Source organism: Colletotrichum chrysophilum (genome assembly GCF_026319265.1).
Source record: "Colletotrichum chrysophilum strain AFK26 chromosome Unknown scaffold_185, whole genome shotgun sequence".
NCBI lineage: Eukaryota > Fungi > Ascomycota > Sordariomycetes > Glomerellales > Glomerellaceae > Colletotrichum > Colletotrichum chrysophilum.
Genome location: NW_026517472.1, coordinates 1 through 21,834, shown reverse-complemented (window position 1 = coordinate 21,834; position 21,834 = coordinate 1). Strand labels below are relative to the sequence as shown.

Genomic DNA, 21,834 nt, shown 5'->3' with positions numbered 1-21,834 from the left:
CGATACATGGTATAGGATCCTGACAAAGCTTAAATCGCAACGTATTATCCGAGGCATACAAATCACGCTTGGCACTGGGCAAGAGCGCTTCTCCTCTGACCCGTCATGTTACGTAGGTCCTGTAAACAGACCGGAAAACTCTTGGTATTGTCCCTTTAAACTGCCGATCAGTGCCCAAAAGTCGTGCTGATGAGCGTTGAAGGGTCCCAAATGCACGAGCAAACCAAAACTCTAGACCGTTGGGTTGTGCTTCCGGCCACCGTTTGAAGAGGTATTGGACTACGATAGTGCAATATCAGCCAGCCATAGCATTGAATTTCGCACGACTGAATACACGTATCATTTCAAGCGGGACTTTGAGTTCAAAAACTCTGTCATTGTGGCACCCTTCGTCCTTTGGAGGTGTACGCAATGGTATAGAGCCCCGGTGGCCGGGCTAGACCCGAGGTATGCGTTGTGAGCTGAGGCATTTGGTGCAGGCCAGTCTCAACAAACCCACCTCTTCTTATTCCAAACACGAACCACAAAGTACGCCGCAGTTTGGCCGGCATAGTGCGTCGAAATGTCTTTTACACAGCAGTATACGAGTCAGGTAATGTGCCGATCTAGACGCCCGAACGTCCCGCCCGGGGCCCCGGGCTTTGTCCGGACCGGCTCGCAGGCGGGAACCATCCTCTGGACCGCAGCGATGAGATGCATCACAAGTGGGGCCGACTTCTTGCGGAGCAGTAACACTTCGCCTGCGTATTACTAAAGAGCTGGTAACGCTGTAAAGCTTGAACAGTGGGTTCAGGATACGGTCAAAGATGACCCACCAGGCCCATTATGGGACTTTGTGATGGATTAAGATGTGAAATATCCAATGATTCCGGTCTAGGTCCAGAAGATGGCATAAGCTCCAGGACCCATAACACACGCTTCAGCCCCCGCCCCCCATGCCATCACGACTTGTCATGCTTTGACAAGGTAGCGAAAAGTCCACAAATCTGTTACAGACGCACCCTGCTTTGTACAAAGTACATTCTACTATATATCCTTGTAATAAATGGGACACGTGGTTCGTCCGTTCGTCCGCAAAACACTCTCCTCCGAAGATGGAGGCTTCCGTGATCGCTGTGCCGCGCTCGGCTGGCTTACTTCCAGCGCGACGCTGGTGGAAGAGGAAAGACCCTGACACTTTGCAGTGGGGCTGGTGGAAATCCCATGCTGTGCTTACGGCCAAAGCAGCATTAGTGCCTCCATCTCCATGAAGACCTTGTGTTTGAACTTGTGGACACTACCAAAGTACTTTTAGAGAGCGAGCGCGAGTCTCAGGGCATCTCCTGTCGACACATGGTAGCTCGTCTGAATCAGAAGTGCCCGTGTTATCGATAGATAGATGACTCGTGAAATTTGTAATAACATCCTCTACTAGATTCGACGTTGACTAGCTGCCAGAGGCGTGAATAGAGAGGCCACAACGTCAACTTTTCCATGGTTCGCTTTGTTTAGGTCATTCCAACCCAGCAAACATGTGCGGAATCAGCGCCTTCATGAGCCATGGCTCCTCCAACCGAAGCGCCGAGGAGACCAAACAGGTTGTCGAAGAGCTCGAGAGCAGCCTTGATATCATCGCCCATCGCGGTCCTGACGTAAGAGGAACATGGTACAGTGAGAACCACCAGGTCGGTCAGTATCCCCTTTCCCTCGTGAAGCGTCTAATCGACAGCCGTTTTTCCTGACACCACCCTTTCCAAAAGGCCTCGGTCACGTCCGTCTGTCCATTCTAGACCTCTCTCCCACCGGCAACCAGCCCTTCCACGACTCTCACCCTCCCGTCGCGCCCACCATCTCCGCCGTCGTCAACGGCGAGCTCTACAACCACGAGTACTACCGGGATCTCCTCTCACCCGAGTTCCATTTCGTCGGGACTTCGGACTGTGAGATTGTCATTGCTCTGTACAAACACTACGGTCTCTCGTTCCTGGAGCACCTCCGCGGCGAGTTTGCGTTCGTGCTGTGGGATGAGAGCAAAAAGAGGCTGATTGCCGGACGGGATCGGTATGGCATCAAGAGCTTGTACTATACATGGCACGAAGGGAAGTTGCTGGTGGCCACCGAGATGAAGAGCTTTCTGAGGTTTGGAAAGGGAATGGAGTGGGGCGTGAGGGAGTTGAAGGAACAGAGTTGGCGGGTGGGAAGCGAGACTTACTTCAAAGGTATCTACAGGGCAAGTAGAACTTCTTTCTTTGGACTTTTGGGCCCTCTGTGGATGAGTCGTTGGGAGAGATGACGAAGTGCTGACGAAACGTGATGCGCTGTAGGTTCTCCCGGGACATTACCTGGTCGCAAGGCCTGGTGAGCAAGAGTATCAGGTGCCTTACTGGGACGTTGAGTATCCGGACAAGGTAAATCTCTTCCTGCATCTGTCCTATATTGCACATCAATTCTAAAGTCCACCTTGCAGTCAATTCTTGATTCTCGTTCCGCCACAGAACTCACGGAGAACGTCCGGACACGTCTCCTAGAGGCCACCAGAATCCGCCTCAAAGCCGACGTGCCGGTGGCCGTCTACCTGTCGGGCGGCATCGACTCGTCTTCGGTGGCCGGCATAGTGGCCCACCTCATGAAGCAAGGCCACCACCTCGGCTCCGAGTCGTCGACCGTGCCATCCAAGATGAAGTGCTTCACCGTGCAGTTCGACGAGGGTACCGGCGCAGACGAGTCGGCTGTGGCGCACCGCACGGCTGCATGGCTGGGCGTGGACATTCACATGGTGAAAATGGACGAAGAGGCCCTGGTCGCGCGCTTCGAGGACACGGTGTGGAACGTCGAGGTCCCGCTGCCGGACCTCAACGGAATGGGACGGTACGCGCTCGCCGAGGCCGTCCATAAGCAGGGGATCAAAGTCGTCATCACCGGGGAGGGCTCGGATGAGCACTTCGGCGGCTACGACGCCTTTCGCGCCGACTGGCTGAGCGAGGCCGATCATTCGTGGGCGGCGCAGGAAGAGCAACTCTCTGCGAGTGACCGTCATGAGGCGCTGCAGACGGCTGTGGCCGCCAGCAAGCACGGAATCTTTGGGGATTTCACGCCAGAGATCCCCGCTTCCTCCGAGAGGATGATGAACCACGGGTACGTCGTTCCGTCCATCGCGCGCGTGGGTTCTCTCCCCTTTGTAGAGTGGACCAGACATGCCCACGGGAACACGGCGCCAGAGACGGCGCTTGTTGAGGGCCTCGACGGCCGCGTGCGAGAAAACATTCGGAAGCGGTGGCATCCATTCCACACGGCGGAGTACATGTTTGTGAAGACGTTCATGCCGCACTATATCCTGCGTTACAACGGTGACAACGTCGACATGAGACACCAAGTCGAGTCGCGTTGTCCGTTCCTGGACCACCATCTCACCGAGTACGTCAACAACATCCCGCCGGCGCTCAAGATACAGTATCACCACGGCACCAAGTCTTGGCGGGAGAAGCATATTCTGCGTGAGGCGGTGAAGCCGTTTGTGACCGATGAGATTTATAACATGAGTAAGAAGGCGTATATGGGGCCCAGAAAGTTTTGGGTCGGGGGCCCGTTGTGGCAAAAGGTGACCGAGCTGGTGACGAAGGAAAACGTCCAAGAGCTAGGCTTCGTGGACTGGCAGGCGGCCGAGGAGGCGCTGAAGAGGGCATTTGAGGAGCAGGATGCATTGTCCTTGAGGAGAGCCATTACAGTCGCCCAATTCGTGGTGTTGGGGAAGAGGTTTGGCGTAAAGAAGGCGGTGCCGGGGCAGTAGAAGGAGAGTTGCATATATCCGCAGAAGAATTTGGCCAGTGGTGATAATTTGCGTTCTCACGTTCACTCTTCACTCGTTCCTCCACGGGAAACCCATTGCTGTAGGCGCCTTTTCCCCTAGGTGAGCTGCCACCCGGTGTTAAACGATACAAAAATAATCACAACTCCACGGGAAACCGGTTTGCACTTTGCTGCCAAGTTACTTAACTGCCTAGGTAGATAGGGCGTTCCAATATCATCTATGTCCCAACTCCCGCCTCACCAGAACGCCGCAACCCTCACTTCGATGCTCTCACGGGCTTCCTCCGTGTCATCCTGTCCCACAAGTTCAAACGCACTATGCACCGTTCCGCCGACGCCCAATCCTCCCTTCCCTCCATCCTTGCGTGGTGCCCTCGCATTCGCCTCCATCTCGTTGTCAAACAGCTGAATTACCAGGACCTCACTCGGTTCCTGGTCCGCAATGAAATGCCAGTCATGGGCTCCACTCTCATCTCCATTCTTTAGTGCGTAGGCCAAATACCCCTCGGTATCATACGTAGTCTCCTCGGATGAAGCAGAGGCGGAGGCAGAGTTGGGACTTTGGGGACCCATGAGGCACGACAGGTGAGCTGGGATGGTCCGGTCAAGAGGCTCCAGTTGGGCAGAAATCACATAATCCTCCTCTGGAAACTTGTTGGCTGGTGCGACGGCCAGCGGATCCCGCTTGACCGTCTTGATCGGGCGCCAGATGGAAAACAGCGCAAAGCGCGGGACGCCGGCCTCGTGGTAGTGATCCTTGAGATCTTCCAACCTGACCCCGGAGGGAAGCAGAGCGTTCTCCGCCGTGATGACGTGCTCCGCCGCCAAAGTGACTTGGTGGGCGTATTTCCGAATGTGCAGTCTTGCACCCTTGGGCGTGAGATCGAGGTGGACTTTGGGGGCAGGGGAGACGCCGTCGAACTTGGCGAGGCCGACGATGGGAGGGAACTTGGGAGTAGCAGCGCTGCTGCCTTCTTCTCCCCCCTCCTCCTCCCGTTCCCCTTCTCCTTTCCCGTCGTCTTCTGCTGAAGAGCTGGAATCGCCGGTGCCCTCACTGTACGTCTGCGTCCGCACAACCGCCGCACTCACCACCGCTGTCTTGCAGCCCGTCAATTTCTTCACAAACTCCTCGACCTCGGGAAAATAGACGTCTCTGAGTGCCTTCTCATCTTTCCAGCTCGCATGGCCGAATGGCTCAGTGTGCAAGGCCGAGTGATGCCGGCGGGAGGTAAACCCATGCACCGAGAGCTTATAAGGCGAGGCATCGCCCAGGTCGAGCGTAGGCTTCAGGTCTGTGAGTGGAAGTGTGACGATGGAGCTGAACTCGAAGAGAGAGGGCAGGAGGTAGGCCTTCTCGGCCGAGGCGGGCCTTGCGTTGGGAGGCAGGTAGCGAAAGATGCCTTGGTGGGACATGATGAAAGTTGGCGTTGACGATGATAAACAAGCGTGTGAACTCTGATGCTGACAGGCCTTGTTCGTTTTACTTATTTCACTCCGAGACTCTTAAAAATGACGAGGTACATGAGAATCTGTAAGCGTCAAATACCTCCCGCAATTATCCGAGACATTTCCATGAAGGCAGCCTTATTAGAAGTTGCACCTCGTAAAACGGAGACTTCTCGCGTCGCCTTCACAGAGAGCGGCCCGGCACAGTCACACGCTCACTGAACAGCTCTGCAACTAAGGAGATGTCTTTCCGGCTAATCCTTTCCCGGCTTTTGCCCATGAGTGTGTTGCCAAACGAGGGTCTTGCACGCAAAGGATCCACCTAAATTGCACTGCCCACTGCAGTCTCATTTCTCGGGATCCTACCCACGATTCATGCGCAACGAGTACTGAGTACTTTGCGCATAGATCCGGCTCAGGGGTGCAGGCAGGGCTGACAAGATATGCCAAAGCTCGGTTGGCATAGGTGCGGATGAAAGGGTACAGCCGAACAATGGGCCGTGCCGTGGAGCTGGGGAAAGCATTTTAAACGTAATGAATCGCGCGCAAGGCCCTCGGGATCCGGGGGCGCATACAAGGGGTCCCGAGCTCGGCGCGAATAGCAGTACGAAGTTCTTGCTTTGTCACCTTCGGAAGTGCTTTAATTGGGTGTGCGAAATCTCCGCTACCGGTGATGATGCGGCTGGTTGTAGCTCCACGTGTATCCAGCTGTTGGTGCTGAACTATCAGCTAAGCGGCGTGGGCACGGTTGTCAAGCGCCGGTGCCCGAATGCGACGCCGGGGTTCTACCCGGGCCATCTGGACCTCAGTGGGGCTCAGCGGGGCTCCGGGGCTCCGGGGAACCGGGGCTGTCAGCCTAACCCCGCCGGTTCCCCTCAGGTGCCCCACTCGAGACGCCTCACTTCACGTTGCCTGCCAAGCTGGCAAAGAGGCTAAGAAGAATAAAAAAAAAACCCCAAATAAAGATGCCTAGCAACCCTTGCCTGCATAATATGATATTATCCACGCAGACTTGAACATCAGGCTGTGCCGCTTCTAATTACCGCCGCCTGACATGTAGCATGCAGATGCTCCACCAAGAATCAGCTCTCAGTTCTTGCTCCGATCCAAGCCGGTTATACGCAAAATGCCTCGTGCAATCGTTGCTACAGAACAGATCCACTTTACCATCAAGGAATTTTCTTGCTTCCGCCGCCGCGATTCCACTCCCTGATGTCGTGACTCTTGAGGACCTCACTCATCTCACCCGCTGCATCCACTCACCATCGGTCGCTACAAAATCCTCCCTCATTTCTCTTAAGCTCCTGGTCGACAAAATCACACCATCCCAACGCGAAATCAATCCCGCCCCTGTAAACCTTCGCAACTCACCCCAGTGAAAGATGGGCCGCATCCTCATCACTGGATCCACCGACGGCTTCGGCCTCGGCGCCGCCCGTCAGCTCGTCGAGCGCAAGCACACCGTCTATCTGCACGCGCGCAACGCGGCCCGTGCCGAGGAGGCCAAGAGGCTCGTCCCGGGCGCCGCGGGCGTCTTCATCGCCGACCTCACCAGCACGTCCGAGACTCGCTCCCTCGCCGAGCAGGCCAACGCAGTCGGCCAGTTCGACGCCGTCGTCCTCAACGCCGGCTTGCTGTACGGGCCCTTCCGCGAGACCGAGTCGGGCGTGCCCGCCCAGGTCTTTGTCAACTTGGTGTCGCCGTACATCTTCACCTGCCTGTTAACGCCGCCGAAACGGATCGTGTTCGTCGCGTCGGTGCTGCATCGCGAGGGCAAGCCGGACGTCGAGGACATTTTCTGGCTCAAGAGGGGCGAGAAGGAGTGGAACGACTTCGAAGCGTACTGCAACTCCAAGTTCCACGTCATGTGCCTCGTGAATGCGGCCGCGAAGAGGTTGCAGGGCAAGGGCACGTCGGTGGTGGCGATGCACCCGGGCTACGTGCCCACCAAGCTCACGAAGTTCGAGGCGCCTGACAAGATGGAAGACGGGCTGGAGACGTATGTCATGCTGGCCGAGGGCGAACACGATGTGAGTGGAGAGATGGGTCGGTACTTTGATCCGAAGAAGCAAAAGGGCGAGCCGCTGCCTGCTACCGAAGACGTAGGCTTGCAGGAGGCGGTAGTGAAGGCTTTGGAGGACTTTACGGGACTGAAGCTGCCGGGTTCTGCCTGACGACGCCGATGTCCCATGTGATGTTCAGATAGTCAGTCACCTCGCTGATTACTCTCAAGTCAGTAGTCTCCGAGTAGACTCATATCTGCGAGATTATCCTCGTACTTTATCCAAGGCAAAGTGCTTGGTGTTCCGAGCAAACTCATGGTGGTGACATTGAATTAAACCAAACCCTCCAAGCTGAAATAAATAGCGTACGCGTCCTGCGAAGCTAGAAGAACTAAACCTGATCACCAAAGCTCTATGAATAATCTGACATTCCCCCACCTCAACTCACCTAAGCAATAGGTCCATAAAAGCTAAACAAGCCATTGGGATCATACGCCGCCTTCGCCTCTTGCAGGCGAGTCATACGCCACTCCTCTGTCCATACCACTGCTCCGGCCCCTCATTTCCAAACGCGTAGTTCAGGTACACAGGAACAAAATCACGTCCTGTGCCTTCGTGGAGAATCTGGCGGAACTCGTTGCCTAGCTTCGCAACCTCCTCGTCCAGCGCCGCGTCCCCGGGCATGTACTGCAGCAACGGCCCGACCAATACATTCTGAGCGCGGTGCGCATACGCACTCGAATCATCTGCCTTGGCCTTGACCCCTTGCATGGAATAGTCATCAAAGGTGACCAATGAGTTAGTGAGCGCCGAGTTGGCCACAATGCTGTTTGCGAAGAAATCAAAGGCGAGCTTCTGGGCGGTGGTGTTGTACGTCTCGAGGTAGATGGGGAAGCGCGGGTTGTTGGCGCCGGTCTTAAGGCACGGGCCGTCGGTGGTCCTGACGCCGACGAACTTTGCGAGGTCGGTGTATACGCCAGACTCCGACGAGTTGGAGAGGGGCCCGAGGGCGTGGAATGGGGCGGTGTAGGCTGGGTCGACGGTGGTAACGCCTTCTTGCATGAGGAGGACTTGGACGATGGGCTGAGAGAGTAAGTCAGATATAACGTTGGCACACTTTGGGGTTTGGCAGGGGGATGGTAGGGTGCCGAGGAAGACGAGGGCTGAACTGACCTTCTCGGAATCAAGATCCGGGCTCAACATCCAATAACTCCAGTTGATCAAATCCACCGGCTGCGTCCCGTTCTTCAGAATCTCGTTGTTCGTCACCTCGTACACTTCCTTCACCAAGTCGCCGCTGAAGTTCATCAGCTCTAGCGCCCAGTCTTGATGTTCGACATCGTAGATCTGGGATGTGACGCTGGTGACAATTCCAAAGTTGTGGCCCGCGCCGTTCATGGCCCACCACAGGTCTGGGGTCGCGATCTCGTTGATAGTCACGAGTGTGCCGTTGGCGAGCACAACGTTCATGGAACGGAACTGGTCGCCAATCAGCCCGTGGCGGCCCTGGAGGAACCCGTGGCCACCACCGAGGCCGGGTCCGAGATACGAGACACATTCACATGCACCCGTGACTTCAAACCGTCATACGTTAGCATCATCAGAGGTACACACGGGGTCTAGATAGGTGTAGGGGGAGGGGCCCTTACCTGCCTGCTTGCCAGCATCCCAAAGCGCGTGAGAAAGAACATGCGACTTGGTTCCGCCGGCCACCGTCACCGTCTGGCCATCTGCGGCAATTTCCACACCCGTGAGCTCATCGAGGTCTAACAGGATGCCGCTCTTCATCTTGCCCAGTGTGGTGATGGCGCCATGGGCACTGTTTGTGGCCAGGAAGGGGAGGCCTTTCTTGTTGGCAAACTTGACCTGTGCGTCAAACCTCCCGATTCCAATATCAGCCAAAGATCTACTGAGGAAAGGTAGATAGGAAGTATAAAAAAAAAAAAAAAAAACAGAAATTGGATGATTCTTCTTACCGTCTCGACAACATCGTTTTCAGTGGCAGGCCTCACGGCCACATTCACCGTCGGCATGTCCAAATTTGACCACCGTGTCGTGACGTTGTTGAAATCGTCGGATCCCGAATAGAGCACCTTGGCGGTGCTCGAAAGCGATGCGACAAGGGCTTGGTAGTCGGCGTCCTGCCGGGACCAAAGAGTGTGGCCATTTACACCAACAGCAGTCAACGCCGCAGCGAGGATTTTCAGGCCGGTGGGATGCATCGTGACTGGAACTGCGACCCTGAGGGATGTTCAGGAAATGAGTACGAATATGACTGGTGAGTGATCGGGTTCCAATAAGTCAATCAGCGGCCGCAACGAGCTACTCTTGAAATACCTGAGATGGACTCAAGATGTAGTGCAGGACGTCGCATGTTGCAAAATAGCCCTTCCAAGGGAGACCGGCTCACGACTCATGAATCCTCGCCGACACGGAACCGGGACTAACGATGTCCTCACTTCCGAACCAGGACGGAAGCCGGCAAACCCCATCACCCGCGTGCGTAGGATGCCGAAGTTGAAATTGCGACCAGTTACTGGCCAAAGCCGGGGGGGGAAGGTTCACAAGTTGACAGAAACAGGCATCAGCCCGGGGCATTGGTCTCCTTTCGAACAGTAAGCGAGGCTCATCGCCATCATGGACCACACCGGAAGGAAGCTGACAGCATTAGCGTTGAGATACCAAGATATCAGCTCAAGAGAGTCGAGAAAGCAGGAAAAGCTTACAAGAACACATCTCGTACTGGGAAGGCCCACCGTAAAACGTAAGAGAAACCAGGGGATCCATGAATGTGGGCTTGGTAGAGATTCAATTGAACTTTGGAAGTCGCCCCCCAGGGAAAGGGAGGCTCGGGGCAGGCCAGGTAAGTTTCGGGGTAAAAAGCGGCACTTTTTGACGGCCATACCGTAAGTGACCACACAATATACTACCACTATGCATACCTCGTCAGAAAACATGCGATGGGGCCTGAATTGTGTACATAACCCCAAGTCAGTGATCTGACCCTTGTCCACTGATACCGCACTGACATTCTCAGTCCCCCGATCTTTCCGTAGTCAGGGCGGATGCAATCCCGATGCTAGCGGTGTGGCTCTTTAGACAAACTAAATTGTCTCAGTCGGGGCGTCACTGTATAATATGGACTGGGCAAGGGCAGCGAACGGGCACGTGGTCAAAGCTGATGAGGCAATTGGAGTGAATCACTTCGATATTATCTCAGACAATATCAAGTCAGGTTGATGTCTCGTCTGGTCTTCCTGGATATTAGGAATGAATGTCTGTAAACAGCGGCTCTGCCTCAGCGTCTTCAGCTGAAGGCGGTCCAATGAGTCTTGTTCCACGTCTACACAAGTACCCATCGGCCCAAATGATGGCCAAGATAACACTCTGTATTACCAAGAAAGAAAGATAGAACCCCCATCGATCAGTCATGTCGTATACTTTGGTGCTATACTGGACCAAGGTCTGGCCCACGGCGTTACCAACGCAGGACAGTGAAATGGCGGCCGCTGCCTCTGTCCAGCCTTGAGCGCTTTGCAGAATTGTTGACCAGAGTACTCTAAGTTGTGAGAAAGTTCGAGACCAAGTTGGAAGAAGCATGTACTTACATGGAAGAACAATTTGGTCAAGGTGTACAAGAACTCGCAGAAGAAGGATTGCGTTCCTCCAATAGTGGCTGCCATCCTGGGAAAGTATCATGATTCCGGGGACAAGACAGCTCACTACCATGAATGCGTCTGGCAAAGTCACAAGTGTCAGCGCCATTCGTTCTCATTCGCCGTCGATAATGCGTTTACTCACAGGAAGCCGGGGGCTTGCAATACGTGACTAGTCCTACTAACAAAGTAATCACTATGTAAATAAGACCTAGGCTGGAATCGTCGCGACCATTATTGTCTCTTGAGTCAAAAAGAACCGAGGTCAGAAAGGATACAGCAAAGACGAGAAATATCCCAGCAACAGAGCGTGCAAGCGGCTACTTGGGAATTAGCTCTGGAACTGTAGTGCGGAGCACAACCTACCTGTCGCCGACTCAAATTCAACCTCGTCGTATCGTCGAAGAACTTGTGTAACCAAACGCTATGGCGTTGCGCAATAGTTTGGCACGCATCCAGCCAAGAAACTTCGCCAGGTTGGCCGATGGTCTGTGACATGCTAATCATCATGTGGATCACTAAGAAGATAAAGTGAAATATGGCGGCGAAAAGGCGAAATGGGAGAGCTTTGGGAAGGACCAACCCCCAGAGAACCTCCACTTTAGGGACGGCAACGGTCACTAGGAGCAGTCTCAATGGTAGCTCATTCGCTGGGTACCAGGCCAAGATGAGAACAAGGACTGTTGACAATAGGCACCCATCTAACGCGCCTTCGGGGATAAAACCGGTAAGAGTAGCATCGTTGGTGGCTTCAGCGACAAGTATGAATACTGACCATGGGAGATTAGCTGATGGTGGCCTCATTATGCGGCGCGAACTCACCCTTTGCGACAAAAATGTACGGAAAGACCAAGTTGAGCGGCAGCCTTGACAAAATAGCGAGCGAGAAGACTTGTCCAACAAAGAAGGAGACCTTGTAGTTCAACAAATCGTAGGAACGGCCGTTGAAATCGTATGGTCTGAAGATATTGACGCTGAGCTACAGAATGTCAGACTCATTGGCAAATGGGGATCAAAATAGAGGAACGCCAATGCCGAGTTGATGACAGCAAGGACCTGGACGTCTCAATAAGACTCTTGGAGCCATACCACCCAAGTCCATATGACGGGCACTTGAAATGTGGTAAATCCCCAACATGCGAATAACAGTTGAAGTGGTATACCAGAGGAGTGAGGATACTCACAAGGCATATGACGAGAAACAAAAATTATGTTTTCCGTCGACTCGGTCGTTCCACTACTGGAGACTGCCTGCCGTGATTGCTTGTGTTCGAAATATCTGGCTGTAGACCGTCTGGTAGAGGACTTTCGGCGACACCGGTGATAGTTGGATGTGATGCAAGTGAGACGCTAACTTGGTCCATCAAACGCATCCCTTCCAGTTGGCGACGGCTTGTTCTGAGGTTGGCTTGCCGATGATACGTCTGTGCTTTCGGGTCATATGAACAAAGCATGGCCCTGTGCATCTCGTGCTCCTGCCCACATACAAACATCGCAAGAGGGGGCGTGTTGCATTGTAGATGTGTCACCGTCAGGAGGTGCGTATCAATGAGGGTGTAAGAAAAGCTGTCCTCTGCTTGTTGCGGGGGAAGAGTCTCTGAGCGAGTGCTGACAGTGTCAGAGTAAGACTGTAAGGATACGTCTCTAAGGTTTCCGTGGTTGGAGCCCCAGAGATATGTCTCAACAGTTCCAGCATTCATGAAACCTTCAACGCCAATGAGGCGAGGGACGAATGGCTGCTTGGTGTTTCGCTTGGAACCGATGAGAAGTGCAGGAAGTGCGAAAGCAAATACGCCAATGGCGGAGAAAATGATTGTCGCAAATGCCTTGACTGGAACCAGTGAGCCAGATCGATCAATGGGTGGCCAATCCGGGTGAAGAAATTTGGGGAACCCTTCGGGCGGCTTTATTCCACCCATATGGTCAAATGATGACACATAAATCCCGATCATGATTAGAACCGGCACAGCTGTGCAACAGAAGAAAGAGAAAGAGAAGAGTGCGTTCTGAAAGTGGCCCATACTCCGGTCACCATACGGCTCTGGATCGATGCGCTGCCATTGGATTGTGGCTCCGTAGACGCCATCAAGAATGACTGTGTTGGAGCCTGAAACGCCTTGCACTTTGAGAAATGGTTGAATATCTCCAAGTCTTGCTCCCCATAGGTCTTCAGCGTGATACCAAGGAGCACCAGTTGGCGGCGAGAGACAGACTAAGCGATCAAGAAAGGCGCCACTGTCGTTGACGAGAGACAATTTGGCAAAGGCCTGGAACCCGGTGTCTTCCTTGTTGACTTGCGGCCGAAGGCGGCTGGGAAAGAGACCCATGATCGCGTAGGCTATATCTCCCTGGCTGAACTGGTCGGTTTGGCGCCGAGCAAAGCATCTTAATGCTGCCTCGATCAAGTTCACCGAAGTTAGGATGGCCGAGCCCTCGAAGTGGTTGACCAGTTCCTTGACAGCCTCTGCATCATCCCAAGCCCTCTCTGCAAAATTCCGTTTCGCCATAGGCTTTGGTTCTGAAGTGTCTCCGACAACATAAAGCCGTATTCTGTATTCTGCTGGGCAAAGTAGCAGTTCGGGCAGCGTCCATAGTCTTGAGCCCCATTGTCTGAGCCAGGGAGTCACCTGTTCCCTGCGGTATTTTGGAGGTTCCTCGTGGGCCAGAAGGCAGGCCACCGTTTCTGAAGCCGTAGGTCCGATAGCTATGATCATAGAGTGCGCCGCCCGTACGATGTCGCAGATTCTGTACACGTCCTCGCTGCTGCTAGATGATCTTGCAACCCCGTCGTCGTTTCGCACGCATTCAAAGTCCAACCAAAAGGCTTTCTTCCTGACTCGTTTGGCCGCATCCATACCCCATCGTGCCAGTGTCTCCCGATCTCTTCTCGCAAGAGCTCGATTGGCTTCTCTCGTCTCCTCATCGGGATAGTCATAACTGGAAATTTCATCGTCGGTGGCTACCCGGAAATGCATACGTGTGTAGGATACAAGGACAAACTCCAGATCAATGTCGTCTCCATTCTCGGCAAGGTATTCGGATACGTTGATGGTTTCATAGGTGCACTCGTCGAAGTCTTTCACAAGGCAAAGATACCTCGGACGGACAAAGGCGGTGGTATCTTCTTGATGTCTTCTTCCGTTCTCATTGTAGGTGAGCCTTGGTTGGTCCTGACTTGGCAGAGGAGGAACCAAGCCCTCGTCCATTCGTATGTCGTCCAGATACTGACGGCCAGTTGCCGCAATGCCACCAGCGGAGATAAGAGCGGTGTGCGGATCCAGTCTCCGAGAGCCGCCATTTGCCAGGGGTTGTCGCTGAACACCCAACCCAGGCATGGAAAGTGAGTTTACTAATCCGTAAACTAGTCTATGAAATGTGGCCATGGGTTCTTGCCAGGATACCTAAGGGGTATGTTAGCAAAGCGAAATACGTCTGGAAGCCTCAAGAACGCCCAGAAAAGATGCACATAGAGCTATCATACCAGAACGCAAAACACGGGCCATGAAACAATGAATTTGGGAGCCGTGATGAGAAGAAACACAGGGTTTTTACGAATATCTCGGGTGCCGGGGACGAATAATGACGACGCAACCCAACTTGTGAGACGGAGAAGGAGCGTGACTTGCGGAATCGGCTTTCCTAACCGCGTCCACCGCGTCGTCGGAGGTAGGAGACTCGGGTCGCTGGCCGTTTGCACCACCAATGGAACCATCCGCCCATCGGATGGGCGTGGCCACCATTCATGCTGCGGATTCGCGTAGTCGGGCGCCATCGAACCTACCAGCTATACACACGCTTTTGATAACGCGTAAACACCTGGGTCCGCGAAAGGAGATGTAGGGGATGGTAGCTTGCTTGTTCCTGAATGGATGGTAAAGCAGTCGTGAGGAGATCGTCGCCTTAAGTGGTTGTTGCCTGCATGCGCGAGCCGCACAGCCACGCCAGGGAGATCTGCTGAAATGGGGTTCCACAATCGCCTGCAATCTGAGACACAACATTCTTGTGTTGCGCACTAGATGCTGACATATATGTGGCGTACTTTTTTTTGAGTCCGCCTCATTTTCCGATTTTTCCGATTGATATCTCCGCGGTTATTCCTGTCCACGCAAGAGTTTTCCTATTCGGGCGAATACTTCTGGCTGACCGGGCGAGTAACTTAGAAATAATCGATGACAACGACGATAACGATAAAAATAGAGACAGGGATAGGAATAGTGACAATAGTGTTGAAAGTTAATTTAGGTCAAATAGACTATTAGACCCAATATAGGAGGTTATCCGCCGGATAGCAAGACTCCTACGCAATGTTAAATATGACAACGATTCAAGGAAGACGGTAACTAATGACGATGACAACGGTGCCACAGCATTGGGCAAGTCTCCAAGAAGGAACTCAGAGAAGTTGAACACATGGCTAACGTGAAATGGTATTATGCATGACAGAAACCTAAAGGTTTGCCGAGGTGCTTCGCTACGAGTGTTCCCTCGGAGCTAGTAGACATAGATGAAATCCTCGTTCTTAAGATCAGTCATGTCGCGCAGGGCATTATCCTCCTCAATCGTCCTGTGCTGCTGGCCGGCAGCATCACCCTCAACCTCGACAGCCTTGCTGGTCTCCGTCTCGTCCTTACGCAACATGGACTCGTCGACGATCTGGGCGCTCTTGCCGAGCTCCTCACGGCGCTTGGCGTGCTTGCTGTTGAGGAACTTGAGGTAGATAGGAATCAGACTGCAAAGTGGCAAGTTAGCAATCGCGGCCAAGGTCGCAGGCTAGGAGGGCTTGAACTTACAGTCCCATGATGCCAACAAGGACAAACATGACCAAGTTCGAGATGAGTCCAGGACGGTAGAGTGGGGCGTCGTCGACAGAGTACAGTAGGGGTCCGATGATGTTGCCAACACACATTCCGATGAAGACTACGGCGGAAGTCGTCTTCTTCTTGGTGTCACCAGCGGTGTTCTGCACCTGCCATGTGAAGATGATGGGGGTGATGGCAGCAAGGATAGAGACAAGGTAGTACCCAAACAGCAAGACACCCTTCTCATGACGGGGCACGGTAAGCATCAGGATGGAGCCGATGGCAGGCGGGACGGATAGCATAGAGATGACGACACCCTTGCGCTTGATCTTAGTCGCGAGCCAGCCGCTGCCCATGATGGCGATGATCTGGATGGCGCCGAAGGGGATGTTGAACAAGATCGTGGTGAAGCTGTCGTAGCCAAAAGACTTGACGATGAGGTTGCCAAAGGTGGAGATGCCGCCGCTGGCAATGGAGATGGCGATGATGAGCAAGAACCAGCACCATGTCTTGAGGTCCAGGAAGGTCTCGAGGACGTGGTCCCAGCGCCAGTGGCCTGATTGCATGCCCATCTGGTTCGCGCGGAGACGCTCGACGGCGATGACCTTTTCTCTCTCGGTGAGGTACTTGGCGGAGATGGGCGAGTCGGGCATGAGGATGAGGACGATGAAGGAGTATGAGACGGTCAGAAGGCCGCAGAACCTGTATCGGTTGTTAGCTCTGTTTTGACAGCTGGGTGAGGTATGGTTACTCACAGGAAGATGATCTGATATGAGTGCAGCGTTTCGCTCTTGATGTGTCCCAGTCCATACGTCGCCAAGCTACCCACGATGAAAGTCACACCGTTCATGGCGTTCCAAGACGTGGTAACGAGCGTCTGTTCACTGCGTCTCCACCACATAGTTGTAACACTCAGACATGAAGGTGCGATGAGAGCCTCGAACGTGCCGAGCATGAACCGCAGACCGAGAAGTGAGCCAAAGTTTGTGCATGAGGTCATGATGGCGAGCATGGAGCCCCAGAGGAAGATTGCGGCGGCGATGACTTTTCCGTTGGGCAGCTTGACGAGAATGAAGGCGGCGGCGGGTTGCCAGACGAGTTGAGCGATGTAGAGGATGGAGCCGAGCCAGGAGTATTGGCGGCCGACGAGGCCGGCGTCTTCTGTGATGCCGAAGATGGAAACATAGCTGTTGTGTCGAGATGGTTAGTTGTTGATGTAAGACGAGATGAATGTTTGAGAAGGTTCAATGAGAAGAGGATTGTGTCGATGGAACTCACCTGAGGGAACTTTTGTCGAGTTGCTGGAAGAAGTATGCGCCCAGGAGAAGAGGCAGAATGCGGAAGTTGATGCGCTTCAAGACCGCTTTCTCTTCCTCATAGGTGAATGCCGTATCGCCGCCTCCATGTTCCACTAAGAACTGAGCCGCCTTTTCCTGAAGGCTGTCACCCTGGACCGGCTCATGGCGGACGGGCTCAATCGCGTCGACGGCGTTGCCGCCATTTTGGTTCGTGGCTGGTGCATTGGTAGCCATCCTGACTCACGCCCTAGCAGGCCCGAAATGATGCAAGTAATGTCGAATCCCTTCTAGAAGACGATGAGAAGGCGACAGGAATGGCGGCTGAGATGATCACGCAACACCGCGAGGATGGAACCGGTGGGATGTCAACCAAAACCTAGCGTCGTATAAACCACCCAGAATCCGGGGACAGTTCATCTTATCAAGTCGCACGCAGCCCCCAAACCCCAGGTTCTACCCCAACATTCGGGCTCCTCTCAGCCGACTCAATTTCACGCAGCAAACCTGGAGAAAGCCCGGGGTAGACTGGGGCCAGAATTATGGATATCCTCGAACACATGACCTGGGCCGTTGCGTATTTCCGCTCGGTTTCTCTTCTACATCGCGTGGTCCTGGCGCGACGACCCATGGACGGATACGGTCAACGTAACCACCCGGATATTAATCCCATACCAAGGTCTTGGTCCCGTTGCTTGACCAACATCCAAGACATCACACCCCTGGCCGCCGAGAAAAGTCCCCATTGGAGGAAGAATTTCAGCCTGAATGCGAGCGACGAGGGGTGCGACGTTTTGGCCGCCTCGTGTCGAATCATGCCCTGCAACACCGCGTGATGATTGGCAGGTCTCCCACGAGTCGTGGAAGCGATTCCCTGCTCAGAGCCGGAGATCCACGGGCTTGGGGAGCGGGTGGCTGTCAACGGCCGCGCTGGGCAATGTGCAATTCAGCTGGGTACCGGCTGGGCTGACGTTGACGTTGCAATCAAAAGATAGACACCCCCAAACTCTCTCCGCATTCTCGTAACCCCGACTTCCCCCGCCCGAGGTTTGGTTAAAATGAGGAGAACCCACTTAAGAGCAATCCACCCCCGCGTCGCCCCCAGAGGATAAGAAAAAAGGAGTCGGACCACCCCCGCATTGCTGTGTGGGGATCAGGCCTCGGGTGTTCAAACTGCCGCAGGAGACAATAAACGTGGTCGTATTTTGGCTAAACTCGGGAGATGGGGGAGATGGACCCGAGATGAGGGTGTCGATGTGCCGGATGCCGTGCTGCGTGGGGTGTGTGATTGCCGTTCTTCGGAGTCGTGACGTCCTCGCGGGGTTACCAAGACTTGCAAATAACTTCAGGTCCTTTTCCTTTTGCACACGTCTGTGTTGAGACCTGTTTCCGTTGGAATCTCAAACCTATCAAACACCAACAAAATCGCCGAAATATCACCAAACATGGCCGACATCACGACCAAGAAGAAGCGCTACGCCATCGTCGGCACCGGCGGCCGCTCCAGCTTCTTCTACACAGCCATAGCCCAAGACTACAGCGCGACGTCCACCATCGTCGGCCTCTGCGACACCAACCAGACACGCATGAACTTCGCCAATAGCAAGCTCGAAGCCCTCGGCCACAGCGCCGTCCCGACGTACCTCGCCGCCTCCTTCGACCAGATGATCGCCGACACCAAGCCCGACGAGGTGATCGTGACGACCGTCGACCGCACGCACAACATCTACATCGTGCGCGCGCTCGAGCTCGGGTGCAACGTCGTGACCGAGAAGCCGATGACCATCGACGCGCCGCGGTGCCGCGAGATCTTCTCGGCGGTCGAGCGCACGGGGAACAAGGTCCGCGTGACGTTCAACTACCGCTACGCGCCGCACAACACCAAGATCTTTGAGATACTCAAGGCGGACAAGATTGGCAAGGTGACGAGCGTGCATTTCGAGTGGATGCTGAACGAGAACCACGGCGCCGACTACTTCCGGCGGTGGCACCGGGATAAGCGCAACTCGGGGGGCTTGTTGGTGCATAAGTCGACGCATCACTTCGACTTGGTGAACTTCTGGCTGCAGACGCGGCCGCAGACGGTGTATGCGCAGGGCGATTTGAAATTCTACGGGAAGGAGAACGCGGAGAGTAGGGGCGTGACGAAGTTCTACTCGCGTGCGCATGGGAGCGAGGCGGCGAAAGATGATCCGTTTGCGTTGCAGCTGGATCAGAATCCTAATTTGAAGGCGATGTATCTTGATGCTGAGCATGAAGACGCGTATTATCGCGACCAGAGTGTGTTTGGAGACGGTATCTCCATCGAGGTTGGCATTGCAAAGTCCTCTTTAGCATCAAAATGCTGACCGTCATTTTAGGACACGATGAATCTACTAATCCGATACCGCAACGGCGCCGTCATGACGTACTCGCTAACGGCGTATGCCCCGTGGGAGGGCTTCCGTGTCAACTTCAACGGAACCGGCGGACGTCTGGAGGTCGAGGTTGTCGAGAAGAGTTACGTGAACTCGGGGGGAAGCCAGGCTCTCGAAGGCGCAATTGAGAAGAGGACGATGTTGCTGCGGCCCTTGTTCGGCCCGCCCCAGGAGATTGATCTCGGCGAGGCAAAGGGTGCACATGGAGGTGGTGATCTTGTGCTATTGAGAGATCTGTTTGGAGAACCTGTTTCCGACGAGTACATGAGGGCCGCCAGCCATGTGGACGGCGCCGCGTCGATCTTGACGGGCATTGCAGCGAACCGGTCTATTGCGACGGGGCAGGTTGTGAATGTGGATGATATCTTGGTTGTGCCTGAGAAATAGAAGGTCCGAGGTGTTCTCGAGGGACTTGGGCGGAAACATAAATTGGGATGAACTGGAAGTTGATATCATGACGTTTAAGTTCAATCTGGGCTCCTTCGTATTGATCGAGATATCGCGAAACCTCGTGACCTTTGGAAGGAAGACAAGCCCGCCAGACGATACCAAGATCATCGCTTAATCGGAAGGGACTTGTACTATACTGCGTTTCAGTCTGATGGCGAGTCAGTTCTTTAACCTTGTTGGTCCCAAAGGCAAAGTCCGGAAAGAGCGACAGTTTGTGCTCCGATGTGGAAATTCAAACTCCGTTGCGACTAAAGTTGGAAAGGCTGAAGTCTTTCTAATATGATGAAAATCATTTTGCCATGATGGTCTATTGATGTTGTATGTTTCGCAGCCAATGCCGACTAATAAAAAAGATGCGCCCCAAACGCCTGACCTAGCTTTTGCACACCCGTGTGCATAATACAAAGAGGCTGCAGACTTGTGAGATACAGTTTGGCCCGCCTGGAAAGCAACCTCATAAAGTAGGTACGGATGGTGCAAGCCCATCCCTCAATCAACCTCTATCGTACTTTTCAACCACTAAGTGACAACGTTAAGCGGGCCGGGCCGCGAATGCTGGACGATCGTGCTTTTCATCCGTCGAATGATCAGCAGTGCATGCGGTCAAACGTTGAGGATTACATACATGCTATTAACCCCAGCGCAGCTTTTCTGAGCGGTGGCTAGCACACACACGTCGGGTCGTGGTAGCTTCCGGGATCCATTCGCGGCTACTGCCAACCGATTCCGTAGACGTAAGAAGGCATCCGCAAGGGGGTGTAGTTGGGTGTGGAACCCCGCGAGGTCTCGCTGGCCACTGATCTGAATAGAAAAAGGTTAGGCAACGTAAGGCGGCATGGCGTGCAGAACTGACCTGTAGCTGCATAATCGTGATGAAGTGAGACTTGGACGCGAGGTTGGTACACTGAGTACTGGAGACCCTCAAGCCTTTCGAGCTCTTCAGGCTTCTTAATACGATCCATACGACCTTTATAGGCTACCCAGAGATTAAGTGTGGCTACAAGTAGGCTGAGTATGCCAAAAAAGATTGAAACGGCAAGACTGATTGCTTATGTAGATAAACCAAGCATTTTGACTTTATGTAATAGCGTTGTGGCGTGAAAGGTTCCGTCGTGCAAGTCGTCCAATGCCAGAGCTGATTGAAATCGGGATGGGAGAGAGGCGGGTGAAATCAGAAAGCAGGCAATCCTTAGGCTTGTCGTGACGGTAGCCTTAGCTAGGATCCGAAAGATTGTCCAAATCGTGAAGGGAATAATTTGAAAGAGAAGAGGGAAACATTCGCGCAGCTGGGAAGTAATGGATTTGGGCATGGCGAGAGAGGATGCGAACCACCTCAATTTTAGTGGCTGCCTTATGGCTGGCGCACCAGAAGCGACTCACCCTCCATCATTTCTCAGGGTGTCAGCTAGCCCCATCATAGAGCAGTAGGACCAGACTTATCTCTGTAGGTCCCTAGATGATTCTTTCTTGAACTAGCTGGATTGGCCTTTGAAAATCTCCCGTTGGAGGCTTGTAGTGGCTGTGGCTGATGCCCACCACCTGGTAGGTGCAGTCCGTACGTACCGCCCTGAAGGAGATGTGACTGAAGGTAAAAGACATAGGCTTAGTCACCCTAGCATTCTGGTTACCTTTCCGCATCATCTTAGCAGCTGTGCCTTCATTGCAAGCATTTCCGGAGGTAACAGCAAGTTATGTATCTTTAAAAAAAAAAAAAAGCTCACATTATTCTCTAGCATAGACAGCTGCAAAAACAGGTGTATTTAAGGGAAGGTACCTAACATGCCTGTACTAATTGATCGACCCTGTTTCCAAGCCAGTGAGATCAGTTCAGACACACTTGTTGTCAAATTGGCCATGATAACCTTGAGAGGTGTCAGTCGCTATGAAAGGTGTCCGCCACTAAGCGACCTTGAGAGGAGTTGAGAAGAGTTTTCTATGGTTATGCCAAACTCTATTGATAAAGGAAAAAGCCCTCACTCTGG

The 21,834-nt window shown here is 53.7% G+C and overlaps 6 protein-coding genes across 6 annotated transcripts; 3 read left to right on the top strand and 3 right to left on the bottom strand.

Moving 5' to 3' along the window:
• Positions 1 to 1,511: 1,511 nt before the first annotated feature.
• COL26b_012661 (uncharacterized protein) lies at positions 1,512 to 3,766 on the top strand (the record flags this gene model as incomplete). Its single annotated transcript, XM_053185300.1, has 3 exons — positions 1,512 to 1,668; positions 1,740 to 2,198; positions 2,475 to 3,766. 3 exons carry the CDS (start codon positions 1,512 to 1,514, stop codon positions 3,764 to 3,766), a joined length of 1,908 nt encoding a protein of 635 aa, XP_053030743.1.
• A 257-nt stretch (positions 3,767 to 4,023) lies between these two features.
• Positions 4,024 to 5,199, bottom strand: COL26b_012660 (uncharacterized protein; the record flags this gene model as incomplete). Its single annotated transcript, XM_053185299.1, has 1 exon — positions 4,024 to 5,199. One exon carries the CDS (start codon positions 5,197 to 5,199, stop codon positions 4,024 to 4,026), a length of 1,176 nt encoding a protein of 391 aa, XP_053030742.1.
• Positions 5,200 to 6,614: 1,415 nt separating this feature from the next.
• COL26b_012659 (uncharacterized protein) lies at positions 6,615 to 7,406 on the top strand (the record flags this gene model as incomplete). The annotated part of the gene is made up of 1 exon (XM_053185298.1): positions 6,615 to 7,406. The coding sequence occupies one exon, from the start codon at positions 6,615 to 6,617 to the stop codon at positions 7,404 to 7,406; it is 792 nt and encodes a 263-aa protein (XP_053030741.1).
• A 348-nt stretch (positions 7,407 to 7,754) lies between these two features.
• On the bottom strand, positions 7,755 to 9,457 carry COL26b_012658 (uncharacterized protein; the record flags this gene model as incomplete). Its single annotated transcript, XM_053185297.1, has 4 exons — positions 7,755 to 8,318; positions 8,409 to 8,809; positions 8,885 to 9,101; positions 9,212 to 9,457. 4 exons carry the CDS (start codon positions 9,455 to 9,457, stop codon positions 7,755 to 7,757), a joined length of 1,428 nt encoding a protein of 475 aa, XP_053030740.1.
• Positions 9,458 to 15,382: 5,925 nt separating this feature from the next.
• Positions 15,383 to 17,222, bottom strand: COL26b_012657 (uncharacterized protein; the record flags this gene model as incomplete). The annotated part of the gene is made up of 4 exons (XM_053185296.1): positions 15,383 to 15,620; positions 15,682 to 16,392; positions 16,446 to 16,877; positions 16,969 to 17,222. The coding sequence occupies 4 exons, from the start codon at positions 17,220 to 17,222 to the stop codon at positions 15,383 to 15,385; spliced, it is 1,635 nt and encodes a 544-aa protein (XP_053030739.1).
• Positions 17,223 to 18,430: 1,208 nt separating this feature from the next.
• Positions 18,431 to 19,789, top strand: COL26b_012656 (uncharacterized protein; the record flags this gene model as incomplete). Its single annotated transcript, XM_053185295.1, has 2 exons — positions 18,431 to 19,294; positions 19,346 to 19,789. The coding sequence occupies 2 exons, from the start codon at positions 18,431 to 18,433 to the stop codon at positions 19,787 to 19,789; spliced, it is 1,308 nt and encodes a 435-aa protein (XP_053030738.1).
• Positions 19,790 to 21,834: the final 2,045 nt, after the last annotated feature.